Source organism: Cyrtonyx montezumae, unplaced genomic scaffold, assembly GCF_038088225.1.
Source record: "Cyrtonyx montezumae isolate F1298 unplaced genomic scaffold, pur_monq_1.0 scaffold_19, whole genome shotgun sequence".
In the NCBI taxonomy this organism is placed as follows: Eukaryota; Metazoa; Chordata; class Aves; order Galliformes; family Odontophoridae; genus Cyrtonyx; species Cyrtonyx montezumae.
Window position 1 is genome coordinate 6248350 of NW_027071925.1, and position 22358 is coordinate 6270707.

Sequence of the window (22358 nt, forward strand, 5' to 3'; positions counted from 1 at the left end):
CTCTTCCTACACCGGGTGCATCGAGTTTGCAAAGAAAACCAGCGTCATCACAGATAGATAACAGGCGACAGTAGTGTGCTGGGATAGCTGTGCTGATTTCTCTGTGCTGAGAAGCATAAGGGCTTGCCAGATAAAGGATTTGTGTATGGCTTATTGTTGGGCTGAATTTTCCTCTCTTGGCCAAGACTCAAGAATTTCCCGAGTAACTTTTTTTTTTTTTTTTTCAGTGAAATCTGCCTGAGCAACTCCACAACAATATGCTCTGTTTGCTTTTTATAACGTAAATAAATCTGAAGCTCTGCCAAGGAGGAAGGGGGGAAGGGAGGGATTGCATGAGGAATGCTTTTTGGCAGAAATGTCCACATGAAGGAGCGGCTGTGTGAAGAGAGGAGCTCTGAGCTGCACTGCAACCACTGGCCAGAGTCTCCCCGGCAGCCCCACGTCCAGAAGCGTGTTGCAAAGAGCAAGCTTTGGATCCCAGTCAAACCCTCCCATTAAGGTAAGTCTCGAGCATTCTTCTTAAAACAAGAGAAATAAGGTATTTCAGAGAGACAAAAGCACTTGGTAATTAAGCATAAATAACGGTGGGTGAATGCGGATGCAGGGATGGATCACTGGGCGTCTTTGGAACAGGCTCGGTTAAGACTGGGATTAATCTTATTGGCACTGTAGGCATAACAGAGGCATTTTAATCTCTGTTTGATATAGAGTAACACCCAAATGGAGCTCAGTTTGCAGCAGAGATATATTCCTGGCAGTTCTTTTTACTAGGAGGACGTGGTACGATTCAGCTGCGTTCAGTATTTTAGGGCATCCAACACACATAGGAGCGGAGTAAGATAAAGATGGAGTTTTAAAAACTGTTGTCCTTTACTCTTAGAAATTCTCACTGAGACTGGTTGGGGGTAGGCAGATCTGGGGGTGTTGGGGAGAGGACACATGGGACACCTGCAGTGGGACCTGCTGGCCAGCTCTTCATCCCACTGCAATCTCCAGGGTGTGAAGCTGGAACTCCAGCCGTGCATCAGCTTGTCCAAGTTTAGGTTAACTTCACCAACTCAAAGAAGCCTAGAGACCACCACCAAGTTGAAATCATATTTTTATATGCTTTGTGATGGGTTTCTGTAGGAGAAGAAACCATTCAGAGTGTGATGGTGAAATAGAAGATTCCTGTCCCTACCTTCACAAAGTGCCCCATAGAAATTATACCATCTGTTGCAGCTTTTTGAGTATTTGGAGTCATTGTCACCCATCAGAGCATGGTCATTCCTTGGGCTGGGCACTCACGTCCCTGAAATCGGCTGATATTGAACATCCATGTGGATGATGTGGAGAAGAATAAGGAAAGGGGGTAATGTGGTTATAACTATTTGAAGAAGATAAGCTGTGTCTTGACCGTCAGCACTGTGAAGCATCATTCCCCAGAGGGTACAGGACAGCGTATGCTTTCTTCTGTGTGACTGGGAGCTTTGAGAGAGTTCAGTCTCTATGTACTCTTGGAGTTCCACCTGAGCCTTTGCATACAGAAGGTCAAGGAACCATTGTCTGGAAGTGTACTTGAGCAGCAGAGCAGCCTGGCTGTGTGAATTTAGTTTCCCTTTCACATTTGAGTGCTTCGTCCTTTCACCCACTTCAGTTACCCATTACTATTTTCCTGATGGTTAACACAGACGTATCTCATCTGCAGTGTTCCTCAAACAACACGTGCTATGCCTTGCTTCTTCAAGGCTCAATACAAGCATTAGCTGTTGTCCAGGAAACAAATCACTGTTTTGCTTTGACCACAGATTTGAGGATGTTGCGAGATCTTATGGAGTAACCCACCACTGCACACTTGTTGTTTTTTCTCTCTTGTTCCTCATAAAGAGCTCTGACAACACTGCTCTCTGAGTGCACTTCCAAGAATTTGTTCTCTCGTAGCTCCCAGTTGCCTCCAGTTGATTCTATTTTCTGTCTGAGCTCAGCTTGTACCATGGCCAGGAGTTTCTCAACACTTGGAGTGAAGCCTAGAGCGTGTTAAAATCACATGCAACTAGAATCTGTTGATTTTACTTGACTATGTTTTTATCGCTTCTTGGATATCCAGGCCGCCCAAGCCAATTAGGTCATGCAGTCTGATTTCCCTTCTGTGTTACCAAGTTAACTCCTCCCAACCTTATCACGCTAAAACATGGAAGCATGAAATCTGGGTTATAACTGGTGTCATAGTGCCGAGCTGAAAGGATGGAACACACTCATGACAATGATGGCCTTTGAAGCAGGATGGAATCAGGGACCAAGCGGCTTCAGCTCCTTCTCAGAAAAAGGAGAAAGTGTTTCCAGCACACATGGAAGAGCTGTGCAAATTAAAGCAGTCACTGACATTTTAGCATTGCTGTGTCTGAAAGCAATTAATTATTTTCTTTTCTAGATACGAAGATGAGGAGAATTCAGAGAAATCTGAGTGTGTTCCAGCAAACTAAAATTCTCTTGTGGAAAAATGTACTCATGAAACGGAGGATGAAAATGCAGAGTTTTCAGGTAGGGTTAAAAAAGAAAAAAACAAAGTGACTGCTCGAGATGGTCTAATCCCTGCCTTCCTCTATACCTAGAGCCCATTTCAAAAAGCTCAGTTTGTACCGTGGCCAAGAGTTGCTCTAACACTTGTTGTGATACATGGAGCACTTTCAAAATACATGCATCTAGATCTTGGTGATTCTGACTGATCATGTTGCTGTCCTCTCTTGGATTTTAAGGCCACCCAAGCTAATCAGGTCTGACTGGGAATGAATACATTTACCTTTTTTAGCCAGTATATAGTACATTTCAGTATATTTTAGCCATAAAACCGTAACACCAGTATAGTTGTCTTTTGCATGACGTGGAGGAGTCCAGATAGAATCTCCAAGCAGAGTAATTTTCTGAGGAGATGTGCACAACACAACAACCTCATTAATCAATCACTGACCAAGAAACCAATGCGGCTCAGTGCCTTGTTTACCTTGATCCGTCAGAGATGCTCTTCTACTGACGTACCACTGAGTCCCCTTCTCTGCTTCTCTCACTCAGGAGTGGATGCTGTCCCTGCTCTTCCTCCCACTGATGTTCATAGTGAGTAACTTCATGCTGTACCTCCGCTACCCCGAGGTGCCACACAGCCACCTGGGGCAGCTGGATGACCCTGCCTACGATGCCACCGGTGTCACCGTCGCTTTCACACCCATCACTGCAGCCACCAGACACATAATGAACACAGTGGCCTCAAAGTCTGTGATGACAGGTGTGATTTATCTTTTAAGTACTTAGCTTTGGCACTATTCAACCTTCTATACACATTTGTGTTTAAGTGGTTTTCATGTATCTTTTATCAGTATAGAAAATTCTTCCCGTGTCCTCCATTCTCACAAATATTTCTACAGAAATAGTCTTCACAACTGTTTCTAGTGATTTAAACTACTAGTGAGGTGAGTGCATGCTTCAGGTTGGATGCTAGGAACAATTTCTTCTCTGAAAGAGTGGTGATGCACTGGCGCAGGCTGCCCAGGGAGATGCTCCAGAACTGCAGATATGTGTCTCTTGGGGGCATGATCAGCAGGCACAGTTGGGATGGGTTGGGATTAGGCTTGGGGATGTTAGAGGTCTTTTGCAACCTTCATGATTCTGTTATTCTATGATTTTACACCTTAAAACTCTGCCCAACTTGATATTTACTACGTAGTGAATAATACCATCGGGTCACATCGATTCATTTATTTCCAGGTATATTTCTCATGAAGTATTTAGGGCTGCCACAGTAATGAGAGCTCGGGAGGGCAGGTGCAGCCCCAACAAAGTAGGATTTACACCCACAGCCTGTGCTTGAGTTTTGCAGTGCTACAGAAACTCATTGCAATATTTCATCTTTTAAACCCCAGGGATAAAACTGGAGGCAGTGGACACTGAAAGAGCCTTGGAGGAAGCCTGGATTTTGAATAAAGAGATGATAGGAGTTGTATTTAAAAACAATTTCTCCTATCACCTCCGGTTTCCTACTGGGAACGTGCCTTTTCCAAATGAAAACCTTGGATATATAGGTACACAGCTGTTTTCTGTCTCTGCTTGATGCTCTTATTAAAATGTGACTTTTTACACTATTGGTTCCTGCAGAGGATATGAATTTTCCATTTTCCTCTTCTGTTAAATCAGCTGTGTACGTATGAGTGATCCCTTTTCCCTCCATCTCTGCAGACACCTGTTACAATTACTCAGAGCAATACTGCGACAGCCCCAAGTACTGGTACAAAGGCTTCCTGTCCCTGCAGTCCAGCATTGATGCTGCAATTATAGAGGTAAATCAAATTCATGAACCGCAGTACATCTCCTTTTAAAATAGACATATCTCTCTATCTAGGAAAGACAAATTGTTCTGTGACAATAACAAGGGATGAGCTCGTCAGAAAACCTCTCCAGAAAAAGCAAATACTGCCTGAGTATTATTGGCAGCGACAACGGAGACTTGGATTTTAGAATCAGCAGTTTCCTGAAGAAGACAAAGAGTTTCGATTTCATTTTGAAGAGCTGTGCTAGCTTTTGTTTCTCTTCAAAATTGCATTTTCTCCTGATGGCAGGGAACCAGGCCTAACACCACTGCTTGGTTTAGCATATTTCCCAGGTGCCATGGAAAAGGCAATTCTTGCTGGAGATCGGGTGGCATGAACAGCTTCTGGGTGGGTTGGTTTCAGTAGATGAGGGAGAAAATCCAACTGAACTCTTCCCATTGGAATTTATTGCATTAGTCACTGATGTGTATAAGGCTGCATTAAAAAGTAATATTAAAAAGTTGGTCTATGGCAAATGAATCAGAAGTTTCATTGTACAGCCACAACTCACTGTAGAAAATAAATAGAATATTAATATCTTGACCTTGAATTCCTTTAGGTGGTGGCAAATCACTCTGTTTGGGAAGAAATGAAATCAATTACTGGTGTGCGCATGAAGTCCCGGAGTGTCATCTCCTCAATTACATTAGAGTACAGTTATTTCATGATTACTATTGTGATGTGCTTCTCTTCATTCACGTATTTCTTGTCCGTGAATGTTGTAAGAGAAAAGAAGAAGCTCAAAGTACTGATGAAGTTGATGGGGCTACATGATATGGCATTTTGGTGAGTTCCTTTTTAACTACTGGGCACTTTCATAACATGTTAATAAATGAAATTAGTTTTTTAGTTTCCCCAGGGCTGAACATGGCCATTCCTCCTTGGGAATTTCCTAAAGTGGGCCATGCTTAATGCTCTGCATAAGATATGGTTGGGTTCACACTGGGAAATAGGTGATGTTTTAATTTAAAATGGTTCTACAATACGCATCCATATAACACTAGCTCTCCACCTCCAGGCTCTCCTGGAGCCTGCTGTATGCTGTCTACATACTGATCCTGTCCTGCCTGCTGACTGCCCTCGTGGTGCAGGAGACTTTTTACACCAGCAGCTTCTCTGCCATCCTACTGCTGTTTTTCTTGTATGGCCTTGCATGTGTAAGTCATGTCTGAGAGCCAGATTTTCTCATTGTGTGATTTATTGATGTTTTGATGAGCATAAACATTGCTTCCGAGCCATGAGCACTGTGGTCAGGATAGTATTTGTGTTTGGTCACACAAAGTGAACAAGCTGAGTGGGTTCCCTGCCTCAGTGAATGGTTGGAGATGTAGGCTGGCTATAGAAGACCTGATTGAAACTCAGGTCTACCCACTGAAAAGATCTGAGTATGACTACTGTTGTATTTTATTACGTAGACCCAGCTCACCAGAGACCTATTTGCCTGGCATGTGGCAATATTACTGGTTAAGGATACTTATCTCCTCTAGAGTTTGAAGGAAGCTTCTCTTCTTACAGATCCACTTGGTCTTTATGCTCTGCTCCCTCCTGAGAACATCCAAACTTGTGGGCTCCATGGGGTTCCTCATCACCTTTCTCTTTGGCTGCCTGAGCCTCGCAGTGCTGATCGAAAATCTTCCAGAACCTTTGAAGTGGTTTCTCAGCCTCTTTTGTCCTTTTGCATTCAATGTTGGCATTGCAAAGGTATGGGACATCATCTCAATGGAGTCAGTGGGATCAACAATGTAGACGGTTTTGGGATTAACAAAGTTAACAGCATCTGTGGCACTTGCATGGTTTTTCAGCATGAAACTCCTTCTACTTTGTCCTTTGTTTCAGATTTTCAGTTTGGAAAGATATGGAATAGGTTTCTCGTTTTCTAACCTCATGGAGGAATCATACTTTTTACTTTCAACCTACATTATACTGGCCTTTGACTCAATCTTGTACATGCTGTTAGCTATCTACTTCGACAAAGTTCTGCAGGGTAAGAGGGACTTATACTTACGGCAGTCATTTCCTCCTTTAAACTTCTGATTTGTATGGATTGTGTGTGATAGCTTCTCACAGAAACGATAAGCTTCTCCCTTGTCTGTGTCAACCAAAATAGATTTTGGACTGAAAAAGATCACACTTGTGAGGGACTTTTCTACCCTTGGCATACTCTGGTAATTCCCAGATCAAAGACAATGAAGTATTTAGTATTTTGTTTTCCCTTCTATTTATACTCACACTGCCATTGAACTGTTCATGAGAAAAATGGGTTACTGTATGTTGGACACTATTTTCAATCATTACATATATGACGAAATTCATTAGAAAGTGCATTGAAGCCACCTTCTTGTGCCTCTTAACCCAATTCCTCTGCAACTGATAAAAAATCCCCAACCTTTACTTAACAGAACAAAGCACAAACATTGAGTTAGGCAGTCAAAGTGTTTGCTGTCGGATGGAGTTCTGATGGTGCTTTCAGTTAACAACGCATCATCTTTGACTCATGACAGGTAAATATGGCATCCCAGCCCCACTGCTTTTCTGCCTGAAGCCCTCGTATTGGATGCGGAGCAGGAGAGGCTCCCCTGGGGAAGGACACAGAAGAGCAGGGAGCCCCGAGGAGCCCCCAGGGGATGACGTGGAGCCAGTGCCCCTTGAGTTCAGGGGGAAGGAGGCCATCAGGTTGGAACTGCAGATCGTGCTGTTTGGTTGCTTGGGTCAGTGCTCCTGCTAGCACCACGCCTGCCATCAGCTCTGTTTCTATCTTCATGTGGGTTTTGCAAAAGCCTTCGTTTCACAGAGAAAGGAAGAGAGTAAAATGTTGATGAGATAAATAGAAAATTAAAGTCACTAATGGTGAAATCCCAACCCCCATAAACTCTCTGCTGTTTACTTTGCCATGGACTTTGTTAAATTGCCATTACAGACAACAAGGAGATGTTGGAGGGCAGCCAGTTGCAAAGAAGCCACCTGCTGCAATGGGCCTGACCTTGTCTTTGCAAGTGCTCTTGACTTTGCTCAGTGCTCTGTTAGGATATGCCAGGTAGCAATGTCCACATCTGCATTTAGAGCACTCGAACTCACACTTCTCATGCCACTTCTGTCATTTTGAATTAAGACCCGTAAGAATAAGAAAGGATGCCAGGATGTATTTACAAGAATTCTGAAATAATATCCGCCTTTCCTTCCTTTTTAGACTCAACAATATTAAAAAAACATACAAAAAGAAAGACAAGAAGACAGAAGCCTTGAGAGGTATGAAAGCTGCTATATTAATTCTGCTGAAGGTGAAGATTCACAGTTCTGCAAATATTTCAGATGATCAAAGAAAGAAAACAACACTTGCATGGCTTGAAAAATTGCCTAAAATACTGAAGCAACTGATTATTACTTTATTCAGTTTTTATCAGCTGGTTTTCCATTCCCTCAAAAAATGTGAAGAAAAAACCTGTTTTACATTGTCATATCTCTGCCTCTTCAACTAATTCCAGAGCAGCTTCTTCTGCTTTAAGTTTTAGTTTTGAAGAATATTTCCACAGTTTTCCTTAATGGACTTCTCACTAATTATTGCTACTTAGTTCTTATATTTCTGGACCTGCCTTGCCTTTGACAATGAGCAGAGGGAAGTAAAACCTCATTTTTTTTCCCCAGATTTGGTGTTGTTTGTGTTCTAGGTTTGTCTTTAAATATTTACGAGGGTCAGATCACTGCCTTGCTCGGCCATAGCGGGGCTGGAAAGACAACACTATTAAATGTGCTCAGTGGGCTGACTTTACCTTCCGAAGGTAGGATGGGACTGGTTAAGATGGAATGAGTGAGCTTCAAATCTGCAAAGCCCTGCTCGTTCCCCATCATCACGTGTATTTGTATAAACAGGCTCTGCAACCATCTATGACTACAAGCTCTCAGAGATAGGAGATAGGGAAGAGATCAGAGAGATGGTCGGTGTTTGCCCACAGTTCAACACACAGTTTGAAGTCCTAACAGTGAAAGAAAACTTGAAAACTTTTGCAGAGATCAAGGGCATCAAATCCAAAGAGGTAGAGAGAGAGGTAAGTGCAGGTTGTCCTGCCATTGGGCCTTGGCGCATCCAAAGCAACCCAACCTTGGTGCACCCACAGCAACCCAACATACCCTTAGAAATCAGTCCTTTGGTCCCAGCCACACATCTTCCTTGGCTCGTGGAGTGACAGCTAGTGCTGGGAATGGGCTTTCTTGTGCTTTTCTAGGTGCAAAGCATTTTGGAACTGCTGGATATCAGTAACATTCAAGACACTCAAGCAGAGAAACTGAGTGGTGGGCAAAAAAGGAAGTTATCCATTGGAATAGCCATGCTTGGGAACCCACAGGTAAAGCAGCTCTGTAATATACAGAATATTCAGTAACTATAAAGTGGCCACCATTATTCCAGAAAGATGGTAAATTCTTTACCTTAATTTTGTAGATCTAGTCTAAAGCAGAGAGCAGTACCCAGAGTGGTTGCTCCTGCACACCAGGTGGCCTGGCTCTTGCCTCCAGGACCTGAGGCTCTCAGGGAACACCACCCCACAAGCCAAGCAACCATTCCTTCAGTGGGAAACGTCTGATCTCATCCCATGTGCAGGTGCTGCTCTTGGATGAGCCGACAGCGGGGCTGGATCCTCTTTCCCGGCACCAGGTGTGGAGCCTCCTCAAGGAGCACAGAGCTGGCAGGGTGATCCTCTTCAGTACCCAGTTCATGGATGAGGCTGACATCCTTGCAGGTAAGCTTGGCCTCCCTGCATCTGGAAGTCCTTTTCTTGGCCAATCGACTTAGAATGAAAATCTGGATCATGGGATCTGCCCCCAGAAAAGCTTGAAACAGCACTGAACTGCCCATGGGAGGTCCAGATGTGAGGGAAAAAAAATAAACCTGTGCTCTACAATTTAAAATCTTTTGGTGTTGTTTTTTCCTTTAGACCGCAAGGCTTTTATCTCACATGGGAGATTGAAGTGTGTTGGCTCCTCTTTGTTCTTGAAGAATAAGTGGGGGATCGGCTATCACTTAAGGTATCCACTTCAGTCATAGTGACCAGTGTCTGGCAATAGGCATGAATCCACTAGAATGACTGTAAAAAGGAAGCCCAAAGCAACAAAATGAGCTGAATTCACATTCAGTTAAATTAGCTGAAGATGTAAGTTACTCCAGAGTAAGGAATAGAGTATAATTTGATGCATTCTAGCAAATAGAGTCTAATTTTGGTTTCATCTGTGGTTTGGTTTGTTTTCAAAATTGACCATCTGCTTTTCCCTTTCAACTGAACAGGATCCATGTCAGTGATTCTTGTGATGTAGAGAATGTGACATCACTGGTTAAGCAGTACATCCCCAACGTCATATTCTCAGGACATGGCCAATACGAGCTGAGATATAAACTGCCATTAGAAAACATGAATAAATTCCCAGGTAATGTTTATGAAAATAATTCAGAATTATTATAGTGGGAAAAGAAAAATGAAGAATTTCTGCAGGAGTCACATGAAGACTATGAGAGTGTTGCATGCAATGGCCACTGCCCCATACTCTGCAGCAGTTGTGTCCATCAGTCTGGCAGTCCCATAGCCCTGCTGCCTGAAATATTGATGCTGAATGGAAAAACCTGCCTGCAGCAGGAAGGTTAGAATTAGATGATCTTCAAGATTCCTTCCAACCCAACCCATTCTTTGATTCTCTGATTCATTCTATGAAATTTTCACTGAATTGTGAATCTGGCAGTTCAGGGTTCTTTCCAAACCTGCTGCTTGCTGGCAGTTATTGCTTTGCTATTTTCCCTATTACTGGAGATGTCCCACTCATGTTGACTTCACCTCTCCAAAGTCTGGGCCATAGTTATGCTTGTGTCTGACACCTTGATGGCACTGACTATACCACTGTCACGCAGATCTGTTCAGGGGCCTTGACAGCTGCTCTGACCTGGGAATCATCAATTATGGAGTTAGCATGACGACCCTGGAGGATGTCTTCCTGAGACTAGAAGAAGCTGCAGTGGATCAAGAAGGTACAGCCATGGCTGTCAATACACAGCCCTCAGCTAAGGGAGCAGCTGCTTTACACCACCCCAACATCGCAATGTAGAATTTGGTTTCAGACATAACAGCATGTGGAAAACTCTTTGCAGATGAGCGTGTCCCTGGGGAGTGGGCAGAAGGGGGAGCACGGAGCCCAGAGGAGATGGAGCCAGGCTCCCTGCTGCTCTCCGACACTGGGAGGGTGACAGTCAGTGGCTGGGCACTCTGGAGGCAGCAGGTCTCTGCCATGGCAAGGGTGCACTTCCTAAAGCTCAAGGGCTCAGTGAAGAATCTCCTCTCCATGTGAGTATAAAAGGGGATGCTCTTGGGTAGAGGCAGAGCTGGGGGCAGTCACAGGAGGGGGATGATTTTCACAGCCCTGTTCTGATGAGCATATGGAGTAATTGATATCAGGTCTTGGCTTATGAATGATCTTGGCAACCTGCACTCCGAGGAGTGAAAAGCAGCTTCTTTTCCATTGCTGGTAAATATTCAATCTGCCTCAAACACAAATGCCTCTCCACTCTCCTCTCTTCTCTTTTCCTCTTCTTTACAATTTTGATAGTATCTTCTGTGCATTTTCATTCCTACACGGAGTAAATCACACAAAGGAAATCCATTTACTGAATGTTTAGGAACAATTTTATTTCAGATGTGGAAGGAAATTTTAAAATGAATTAATGTGTACAGTCAGAGGAATGAAAATACTGCTTTCAGACTTCCTTTTAAATTAGTATTACTTTTAATAGTTGTTTCATGTTGTTGATGTCTGAACTCATTTGACCCCACTGGTCTTCAGTCTGCCATGCTGACATTTCCAGACTGAAAGCAAGAAAGGGAAGGGAGATGCTGAGATAGTCTATCCTTCCCAACACACAAACACAGCCTGCAAAATCTCTCTTTTCAAAGTGTTTATTCACCTCTTCCTCCGTGCAGTTTGCTGCTCTATGTGGTTTTCCTGCTCCCTCTGGTTTTGCAACTGGCACTGGTGACTGTCTGGCAGAGCATGAGTGCCTGGGAGCTCAGCTCGTCGCGGTACTTCCTACCCCTGCGGACGCGGGCTCATGCTGACACCACCAACCTGCTGGTGTTCAACAGCACGGGTGAGCTGGGCTCCTCACAATTTAATGGGTTGTAAATGAAGCCTGCTGATGCTTCAGCAGATGAGATCCTAATGCAATGAAATAGAAAGGGATATCCCAGCAGGTGGGATGAGAGGGGATCCAATTCTTTCCGTGCCCCAAACCCTGACTTCCACCCAAATGATTTCTGCTTTTTCAAAATGAATCCTGATCAGGTTAAGTCTTCTTCCAGAATTTTACCTTTGGCATTCCTTTGAGTGGATGCTATTTCATGTTATTTTGCCAGAGAATTATACTGTTGGCTTCGTCAGACCGTCATGAGGAGAATACATTTTGCAGCATTCAGTGAAGGAATAAAAGGAACAAAAGCAAAATTTCAGTCAGTGAAACTGTCACCATCAATTCCCCAAAAATTACCGTGCAGTGACCCACTCCATCGTGCTGCCTGGCTTTCACGGTCATTTGATTTTCTCTGGTTATGTTTAGTGGTCATGGATTCAAAAAAAGAAACCATCAAAGATTCTTTTGTTGCTTGTTATTACAATTTCTCCACTTTTGGCTTTCGCACCAGGCTCAGGCATTGAGGATTTCATCCACGCTCTTGAGAGCCAGGATCTCGCAGTGGAAATTACAAGCAAGGAAAACATCACAGAGGAGCTGAAATACAATGGGGCCATTAAAGTGTCTCGTGAAGGCCAGGTGAGGAGTTTTGCTCCTATCCTACCATTTCCTCCTAACAGTGCATTAATTAGGCAAGGTCCCTCCTTCAGCTATACTGAATCTTTTTTGGCTAAAGCCCTCAGGTGTTAGCTCTTTAGCCTCTGTGCTAGGGGAGACCTTATGATTCTGCTCCCCCCCCCCCCCCCCCCCGGATGATCTTTGAGGGTCATTCAAGCCATTTTATGATTCTATTTGAGTAACACAGTCATACAGATTTTCTATGTGCTTCTTGCACCAAAGGTATAAGTGACGTGTATTATTTCAGGCCTGAATTCTCCTGGCCAAGTTTTCATCCTGGTTTCTTGCTCTCTGAAGGACTACAGGTTTACCATCTTTTGCCACATGGAGGCTATCAACTGCTTCCCAGTGCTTGTGAACATCATCAGCAATGCTCTGCTGAGAGCTTTCAATTCCACCACACACATCCGGATCTGGAACCATCCTTTTTTCCCTGTAAGTATCAGGGCAAGATAGACAGTTTTAAAAACAGTTCAAGTTCTTTTGCACTGCAAGAAATGCTATAAAATGAACTGTATCATCTAGCCATTGTACTATTGATGTTTTCTTCAAATGTTTTGTTCTTCTGTTTTCAGATAGATAATCCACGGTTCTGGGATTACTTTGTCTCTTTCTACCTTATCTACATGCTGCTGCTATTCCCAGGTTTCCCTCCCCACTTTGCAATGGGCCACCTGCAGGACTACAAGGTAAATTCATTGAAGTGCAGCAAATCTTATATGAGCATAAGGGTCACAACTGTATTGCCAGGAGCCCATCTGAGTATGATGGGCGTTTTGAGGCTTTTCTCTGTGTGATCAGCTTTGCAGCCAGCATAGACTGCTAAAAGACAAAAACCAATGGATTTTAACACTGTTGGTACAAATACTGCAATACTGGAACAGATTTTTATGAGCTTTTTTAGCTTTTTGCTTCCAAGAGTTCTTCCAATGGCCATCGTATTCCTTCCCAGACAGGAGCTTGGGTCCAGCTGCGGGTCTCAGGGCTCTTCCCCTCGGCATACTGGTGCGGGCAGGCACTGGTGGACATCCCACTCTGCTGGCTCCTCCTCTTATCCATGTTTGGGTTTCAGTTTGCAATGAGCAACAGGGTGTCTGGGACCTTCGGCAGCTTCTTCTTGCTGGTATGTCCTGTTCTAGTGATCACTGGTTTGCTAGGAGGGATTTGGGTAATGCTTTCAGCAAGAGGAGGGCTAGCAGAGACAGCAGCCATGTCTAGAGAGGGAATATTTTGGACAATACCCCCCATAAAATCAGACATGACCACAGCAGGACCATAGCAGCTCATTGTAGCAGGCAGGAGGAAAATAATGTGGGTGCAGACAATGCTGTTATGTCTCCTGGTCCCCAGATCCATAGTGCCTTTCTCCTCTTTTCACCTCCTACAATGCGAGTTTCCCCAGCTGGAAAAGGAAGACAATAAATCCAGCCTTAATACACTCTTGTACACATAGCAGTCAAATTGTGGTAATTTTGAATGTCCTGACCTTAATGTATGGCTGTGTAAACTGAACCACGTTGCTGTATATAGATTTCTGGTTGTAGACTTGGCTCCATTTTCTCTAATGAAAGCACTTTTCTCTGCAGATCATGGGTGCTTTTGGCTATGGAGTTTCTATAATTTTCTTCATCTATTTAATCTCCTTCTTCTTTCGGAAAGGATGGAGCTGTGATTTTTGGTCTTTTATCCTAATATTGGTAAGCATGTTACTAAATAATTCACTATGGGGTTTACAGAAGTGTACTTTGAGTTCTTAAAGACAAACTAGAGGTCAAAACACCAATTATAGATCCAGGACATAGATAAGGGTATGTGTTTTTTAACAAAATTTCAATACAAAACACTGTCACCTTGTTCTGCTCTGTGCCAGTCCCCCTTTTTTCCCCCAGCTCTTCACTCCAGTAGTCTGGAAATAGGCATTCATTTCACAGTTTGGGTAATTCCTTACAAGCACTGCCATTCTTTCTCTCTCTTCCCTCAATCTTGCTCAAGGTAAAGTTTCAAAACCAAAATAATGGGAATTTCTGCTCCACTTCCCTATTCTGTGTAGATCAGATAGGATAGCATGGAGTGGGATGGGAACAGAATGGGATCCCATACTGCTTCATTCTGACCAAAGAACATGGGGAGCAGTTTCCCCAAGTGACCCAAACATACAGCAGAGACAGATGAGAACCCCCTGCACCTTCAGTCTTTCTAGTCTTTATGTCTCTTGTCCATCTTGAGAAATTCCACAGGGATTTGAAGAAGTAGATCCGTGCGACTTTTATGAGCAGTGAGGAACACAACCCTTCTTACAGCTGAGTAACACTCTTGTTTCATTTGTAGGTATGCCTTGTTACTTTTATTATCAGCAGAATCATGGATTACACAACTGACCCTGAAATCTCACTCTACCTCCTGTCTTTGCTGATCCCCATGTACCCACCACTGGGTGTCATGATCAACAGCGAGCAGGTAAAGGGCTGCACTGGCATCTGTTGGATAATCATGTCAGACTGTCCATTCTCCATCTGTCCATTACTGCTAGGGGCTGCTTCTAGTTCACATGGTCCACAACTGTAGATTAGGTAAGCAACCTTAATTCTTTCCATGCAGAGTTAACCACCTTGGCTTGAACAATCATAAGAGAAAATATAAATTTACACATCTGACTTTGCATGGACACTGAGTGAAAGTTATGGATACTCCCAAAGTGTTTTACTGCACATCAGCTGGGGCTGGACACAGAAAGGCAGCTGAGAATGTAACAGAATCCTTCAGCAATGTGCAAGGCCATTTATGTGACATAAGGGACTTAGGAGAGAAGTTCAGCTAGAGAAGGACCCCTCCTCTGCCTCGTCCCCCTCTCTTCAGCCTCTCCTCTATTGGGCCCCCAAAGAAGAGGAGAACAGATGTTTTCCTCTGACAAACCACTATCCCTCAAAAAAGAGCCTGATGCATCTACCGAGTGCTACAGCGTTTTCTGGAATAGGACAGGAGTACCCAAAGTAAAGAGTTTATGGTGAATATTTGGAGCAAATTAATTGTAAATGAGTAGTAAATTATGTATAAAAGTTGTAAATTGTGCATTCTTGATGTATTTGTTATTTGTATTTAAACTTTTTAACACTAACCAGCATTATATAAAAGAATTGCAGGTCTTTATTGTGATTTTTTTTATTCCTACAGATTTTTATAGAAGATCCTGACTTCATCGAAGGCATCCCAAGCAACAACATATTAATAGCTGTCTTTGCAGTAAGAGAACATTTAAGATTAATTTTATTTAGGAATGTGTGTCTCCCAAACTATATCCTCAGCCATGAGGAAGCGAGTTCATCTTACATAGAAGGAGAATCTTTCAGGATGTGGATGACAGATTACCCACCTGTGTCAGAAAATAGTTTTGCTCCTTTGAAATGGAGAAGGGAAAAGGAAATAAGTGTAGGTTGCTTGATGCTTCTGTCATTGATATTTTCTGCAGTACTGGTAAATGATAGCAGAGTTCACAGCCTTCAGAATTACCATGAGTTTAGATGGCAGCACCCTTTAATTTTAATTTCACATACTGTGTTTTTCCCCCCATATGTTTTATTTCAGCTTCAGCCACAGCAGGATTGCAGACAAGTCTGCTAGTGTGGCTACCTCTTTTTTTTTTCCAGCCTTACATCCATTCTGTGGTTTTCATTTTCCTCCTTCGTTATTTGGAGATAAAATATGGAAGACCAGTTCTGAGAAAGGACCCGATATTTAGGTTCGTATAAACACACACGCCCCACAGGCACTGCTAGCACACTGCTTTTCTTTGAAGACAACATCTTGACCAAATGCTAAGATGAACCTGCTGGATTTGTAGAATTTCCCCAAGAAAAGAGAACAGCCGTCAGTATCCCGAGGAGCCTGAAGAGGAAGATGAAGATGTCAAAGCTGAAAGAGAAGCAGTGAGAAATGCCATAGCAACTCCAAGTCAGGAGGAGGTAAGGCTGAGTGTGGTTCCTCTTCTAGTGATTTATATCAATAATAAGATTGCTGGTTTAAAAAAATACTACAAAACAATGCCAAGATTAATAAGGACAAGTGAATGCTCTGGCTGTACTATTCCTCACCTGGAAAATCTGTCTCTCAAGTGGACAGAGTGGGTCCCATTGGGATAAAGAAGAAACCTTTTAAGTGGAGAATGGACAATGTTCCGTGGTGTCTTAAATTCTCAGACCTTTAGAAGTTTTTTGCCTTTTAAAATGGGAAAATATTATGGAAGGATACGAATTCTCTCCAATATAATAGTCTGATCTTCTTCCTCCTTGCTTTCAGAAATCAGTTATTATTGTCAGTAATCTGTCCAAGGAATATAAAATAAAGAAAGCTGGTTCCGTTCTGAGGAAGAAAAAGAAAATGGCCACCAGAAATATTTCCTTCTGTGTTAAAAAAGGTGAGAACTGGAACTGTTTCACTCTCACCATACCCAGAGAGCTAATCCCCTGCAGAGTCTGTTATCTGAGCCACGACACCAAGGTGGAATCCATATGTCCACGTTTAAGTACATCCAATGTAAGGCTGGTGAGATAATGAACAGCATAGATGCATCCAATCAGTTACCTTTGACTCTCAGCTATCCAAAATTACATCCTCTTCTGCAGTCACTTGAGCAGTGGCTCCTGGGACTGGTGCTCAGATTCACGTCACTGCATCAGCCTACAGAGTTGTAAAGTAACTTATGGCCTCTCTGAACATATCTTCATGCGTTTGTATAATTGTATATGATCTTTGATATTAGCATACTCTCTTTTAAGCTTCTTCTTTTATGAGGCTGCCTGATGCCTCTGCTGAATGGTGGGTCTTATGAAGAAATGCTGTGTACTGATTTCAGGAGAAGTGTTAGGACTTCTGGGGCCCAACGGAGCTGGTAAGAGCACAGCCATCAAGATGATAGCTGGAGAGACAGTGCTGACAGCTGGGCAGGTAGGAGGCATCTGGGGTCTTGAAGCAAGGGGTAGATGTGTGCTAAAAGCACAGAGCTTGTGCCTAGCTAAGCAATGTTCTTCTTCAAAGCAATATTAGGGATCAGGGTTTTGACCAAATACATTGTGCTATTGAGCCACAGATCAATAAAAATGATTGTGAGTCACTGCTAACTAACAACCGCGTGCACCTCTGCTAATTCACCATGATTATATTTAGGAGCCATGTAGCTGAGGGTTGCAAAACCAATCCCTTGCCCCTCGAGTTTCCTCCTCTAAAGCCCTGTGAAGCCCATAGTTTCCCTCCAAACCCTTCCACCCATGGCTGTGAGCATGTGAAACACAGTGTGGTTGTGCAGGTGCTGCTGAGGAGCCGAGATGCCATGCCGTGCTGGCCCCAGGACCACACACTTGCCTACCTGGGGCACTGCCCACAGGAGGACCCACTCTGGCCACACCTCACTGTGCACGAGCACCTGAAGGTCTACGCTGCTGTGAAGGGCGTGCACAAGGAGGACATGGCCACTGCCATCAACAGGTAGGGGATGATCCCGGGATCAATCAAGGCTTTATTCCTGATCGTAGGGAGCAGAGAGGAGATCTGAAAGTCAGAACACTCTGTGAGTCGAGTCAGAAGATGCCTTGGAATAAACTCAGGAAGCAAATCCAAAAGTGATTTTGTACTCAATGCTGTGAGTGAGTGGGTTAAGAAAATCTCCAGTTTGCCTAAGTGCATTTGGTGGGGATAGATTTACCACTAACATCACTTAAAGTACATTACCTGCAGGAAGCATTTCTAAAATCTCTGATTTTATAGTCTGTCATTACAAGGAGGGTGCTTACGTACTGCCTGCTCAGCAGGCACAGGCAAGGTGGAGAGGATCTATAATGCTGTTGACACAAGTGACAGTTCTTAGGAAAGAGTTTGTGGCCTATTTAGCACACTTTGGCTCAAGTGGCAATGCATTGGCATGGGCTGCCCAGGGAGGAGGGGCAGTCACCATCCTGGGAGGTGTTTAGAACAGTGGAGATGTGGCACTTGGGGACACCGCCAGTGGGTTGGGGTTGGACTTGGGGATCTTTGAGTCTTTTCCAGCCTGAATGACTCTATAGGCATTCATTCATGTTTTTATAACACAGTTTACTGAAATCAAGCAAGAGCCAAGGACCAGGGAGAAGAAAGCTCCTTTTTCTTGTTGTTTTGGGAACTTCTGATCAGAGTACTCAGCTGAGAATAACAACTTCTTTTTTTCCTTTGTTCCCTTTCCTCACAGATTAGTGAATGCTTTGGAGCTTCAAGACTATTTAAGAAAGCCAACCAGAAAACTGCCTGCTGGGATAACCAGAAAGGTGCTTTTTATTCTTCATTTTTCCCTATAATGATCACTGTAATGTTCATAGCATGAATGAAAAATGCCCTCTGGGAGCAGCAGGACCTACCTGCACTCCCAGCCACGCAGGAGAACATCATATTGGACCTTCCAAGTCCCTGTCTCCTATCAATCAGAAGTTTGATGTTCATAAAGAGCACTATGCTGCCTGCAGCTCCTCGAAGACATAGTGCCAGGGCTGCAGAAGGTCTGACCCCAACCCGTCTCCCTGCTGTAGCTGTGCTTCGCTGTGTGCATGCTGGGCAACCCTTCAGTCCTGCTGCTGGATGAACCATCGACCGGCATGGACCCCAACGGGCAGCGCTGCGTGTGGTGAGCAGGACCCCAGGCACTATGGTGCCACGTGGTGAGGGGCTGGAAGGCAGGAGAGGATGTGTAGGGTTGGCTAAAAAGCATTTCACCCCATGTGTGGTTGGTTCGTATCATTTCTAACAGAGTTTCTCTTTTCTTGGTTCTCTCTATCCAAAGCATTAAGCTCTCCTTGTTGCAAATGCTTGGATAGTTGTATATGAGTTTAGAAGAATCCAAAATCAGGCTTGAGTCAAAAAATAAAAATGTTTTTATAAAAATGTTATATTTTTATGTTAATTTTAGGGGTTAGAGGGGCAAAAATTCAATAAAGAGTGCCTGGTATTTCTAGGTAGTATTGGCTCCTTTTTTTCTTTTTCTTTTTTTAATTTATTTGTCCTCAGGAAAATGATTCGTGCTGCCCTGAAAACCCAGGAGACAGGTGCTGTGCTGACCACGCACTACATGGAGGAGGCAGAGGCAGTGTGTGACCGCGTGGCCATCCTCGTGGCTGGGCAGCTACGGTGGGCATTAGTGGGTCCCCAACCCCCCCCCAGCTCCCCCACCCTGGGCTTTGTGAAGTCATCCCCATAACAGTAGGATTCAGAAAGGAGCAGACATCAATGGGTTCACAGTGACATTGTGCTTCTCAACTCACCTGCAGGTGCATTGGCTCCATCCAGTACCTGAAGAACAAGTTTGGCAAAGGCTATCTGCTAGAAATTAAAGTCAAGGATCCAGAGACCACTGATCTCCTCCATGCTGAGGTTCTGAGGATTTTCCCAAGTGCTGCCCGTCAGGAACGGTGACTACAAAATAGGGCACCAACAGTGGCTTCAGAATGACATCACCTCTAAAAGTGTGCCCACTGGGATGGCCAAATAGAGGATCAGAGTGATCTGATTCAGTGATGCCACCAAGTCCAGCCCTGTTGCTGTCCCCACAGTAAAACATCCATGTGTCCAGCTCATACTGTGACATAAACTACTGAATTCAAAAGCTCAATCTAGAGCAAGAGTCACCTTTTCTTCTTTTTCTTCCAGGTTCCCCTCTTTGCTTGTCTACAAGGTCCCAATGGAAGAGGCACTGCCTCTATCTCAGTCTTTCTCCAAGCTAGAGGAAGGTAAGAGCAAAGCAAGATGACTATTTGGAAAGGTGAAACACCAACAGGTAACTTTCAACTCCATTTCCATATCTCCACAGCCAAAGAAAAATTCAACCTTGAGGAGTACAGCTTCTCTTTGAATACTTTGGCTCAGGTAAGTGACCTCAAGGTGTGAGCAAAACCACAGTGAGGTCTGGGCCAGCACTGAGGCAGGAGGCAAGAATCTGCCCCAGGGGACTGGTAAGGGATTCTCTGCCAGAAAACTGATGAAAAATGGTGGAGTCTAGTTTGGTTTTGCCACTGCTGGGAATCAGCAAGGTTGGGACAACCCAGGCAAAGTGTTGTTGTCATCTAAGACAAACACGCAAGGGGACAGATGGATGTTCCCAGTGATGCCCAGACCCAGCCACTGTGGTTGCTCTTGAATCTGCAGACCATTGCTGCTTGCACAAGGCTAGCAGCAAAGTGCAGGTGTGTGCATCAATCCTTCAATGGGTACAATCTACCCCGGGAATATACCTATGAGCAGCAGAGCACACCAGAGAGCTCAGGATTCTCAGCTACTGTGTCTGTGTTCCCCACATAGAGCTACTTCTTGTACCCATGAGAGGTGCTGCAGAGCTGCACATCCTGCAGAGGTGCATCACAGTGTCCAGTGAGGGTCCTAGAAATAATCAGAACTTTACATTGTCCATTTAGGTCTTTTTGGAACTCTCCAGGGAGCAGGAGAAGGATAACTTTGATCTAACTTTGGATGGCCCTTTTGAATGGAAACAACTTCAGCAGGAGGACAGTTAAAGGTCTAAGATGCTCATTTACACATTACTCTGTTATTAGCCTAAGTGATGTGATAACTGCACGTATCTACTAGTGTTATCAGCGTACCAGGAGGAGGAGCAGGCTCTGCCTCTCCAGGAAGCATCAGCCAAGGGCTGCTCTCTGATGCAGAAGGCATTTCATTGGGACTCCATGGGTGCCTACACTGAGCTCTGCCCCAGGAACTGCACCCACTCCAGTGGGAGCTCCCATCAAGCAGAGCAGGTCGGAGCAGAGGGACCAGGAAGGTGGGTCCTAACCCACTTCTGAGGTCAAGGCTTTGCTTGGTGGATCTGGGTGCACCAGTGAGTCTGGACACACTGCCCATCTCCTCAGTTCATCTCCCTCCCACCCATGTGGGACTACGAGATGCCTTTAAATACATCTTATTAAAATTTACACTCTATTTTTATATCCTTCCAATAAATGCCTGCATAGAACTCGTGGTTATGCCCTCATGTTGTACCTGTGCTCATTTGGAGAAGTGAAAATGCTCTCAGAAAACATGAAGACCAATTTTCTTTCTATAACACGTGGCGGTGGCTATGTTGCAATCTCTGCCTGTGGCCATTCTCCACTCAGCACCAAAGCATGCTCTAACAGCTGGAGGACACTCAGACTGTTTCCCTGCTGCTTGCACAATGGCTTTACTCTCACCCCTGGGAAATGGGGTATGAGAAGCCCCAGACACTTCAGTCACCTGCTTATATACTCATCTCCAGAAAATGTAAACTCAAGGAAAGGGAGGAGCTTTATTTAGTGTCCTGGGGATACCTACAGCAATCAGGAATTCAGGGCTGAGCAAGCCATGACTGCCTTGATATAAAAGCCATTTATGCAATACGTTGGGGATGTGATTAAGCATGCACGATGGGAATGGGTTCGTGGTTGAACTGGATGATCCTAGAGACACTCACCAACCTTAAAGATTCTTATACATTGCTATTCCTCTCCGAACTTCTGCACCTACCTGCAGACCTTCATTTCTTTAATAAGGAAAGACCCTTAGAGCGGCCTGAGGCTGCCAGGCAGGAGCTGGGGACAGGGAAGGGGGACATGGACAGTGCCATCACCAGCACAAAGCTGAGATTTCCAATATCTGGACCACAGCCAGTGCCGGGAGAAAAGGGTTCTGTGCCCTGCACAAAACAGAGCTTAGCTGGCAGCAGGGAATGGACAAAAGTGCTCAAAAGTTCACGAGCACTTACTGAGCTTTGCTGTTTAAATAAAAAATCAAAAGAACAAGAGAGAGATTTTCTGGAAACCACCAGGCTCTGTGAGCGTTCCCTGCAGAGGTCACCCTGCCTCCATCCCTTCCCTGAGTGGCTGTGGGGAAATGCCCCTCTGCTGCTGCCACTGCCCTGATGCTGCTGTAGGATGGGTGGGGGTGCTTCATTGTGCAATCTGCCTCCCTCCTGCTTGGGCACAGCACGCTCCCTTGTACAATGAAGATTTTCCTTTTTTTTTTTTTTTTTTTTTTTTTTTTTTAGGTTTAATAATGCTCTCTTTATGCTTTATTTTCATTTTTCCCCTCTGACAGCTGGGTGGCCAGCATGCCCCCACTGCACAAAGGGCCATTCACCACCAGTCCCAAAGCATCACACCCAACTTGATCCTCCCATGGTGCAATTCAAGGCCATTACC

At 44.3% G+C, this 22358-nt stretch overlaps 1 protein-coding gene across 1 annotated transcript; it reads left to right on the forward strand.

Moving 5' to 3' along the window:
• The first annotated feature begins 233 nt into the window (after positions 1–233).
• Positions 234–21154, forward strand: LOC136047983 (ATP-binding cassette sub-family A member 10-like). Its single transcript, XM_065735400.1, has 39 exons — positions 234–499; positions 2411–2520; positions 3049–3259; positions 3894–4052; positions 4207–4307; positions 4897–5123; positions 5356–5494; positions 5853–6038; positions 6174–6321; positions 6839–7010; positions 7525–7583; positions 8003–8113; positions 8205–8380; positions 8558–8677; positions 8932–9070; positions 9266–9356; positions 9613–9752; positions 10228–10344; positions 10465–10657; positions 11291–11457; positions 12008–12135; positions 12472–12609; positions 12750–12863; positions 13127–13297; positions 13761–13871; positions 14503–14631; positions 15346–15414; positions 15819–15910; positions 16013–16133; positions 16468–16585; positions 17024–17115; positions 17474–17652; positions 18389–18464; positions 18723–18817; positions 19198–19317; positions 19458–19598; positions 19837–19916; positions 19997–20052; positions 20598–21154. The coding sequence occupies exons 2-39, from the start codon at positions 2419–2421 to the stop codon at positions 20694–20696; spliced, it is 4887 nt and encodes a 1628-aa protein (XP_065591472.1). The 5' UTR covers positions 234–499; positions 2411–2418; the 3' UTR covers positions 20697–21154.
• The last annotated feature ends 1204 nt before the right edge of the window (positions 21155–22358 follow it).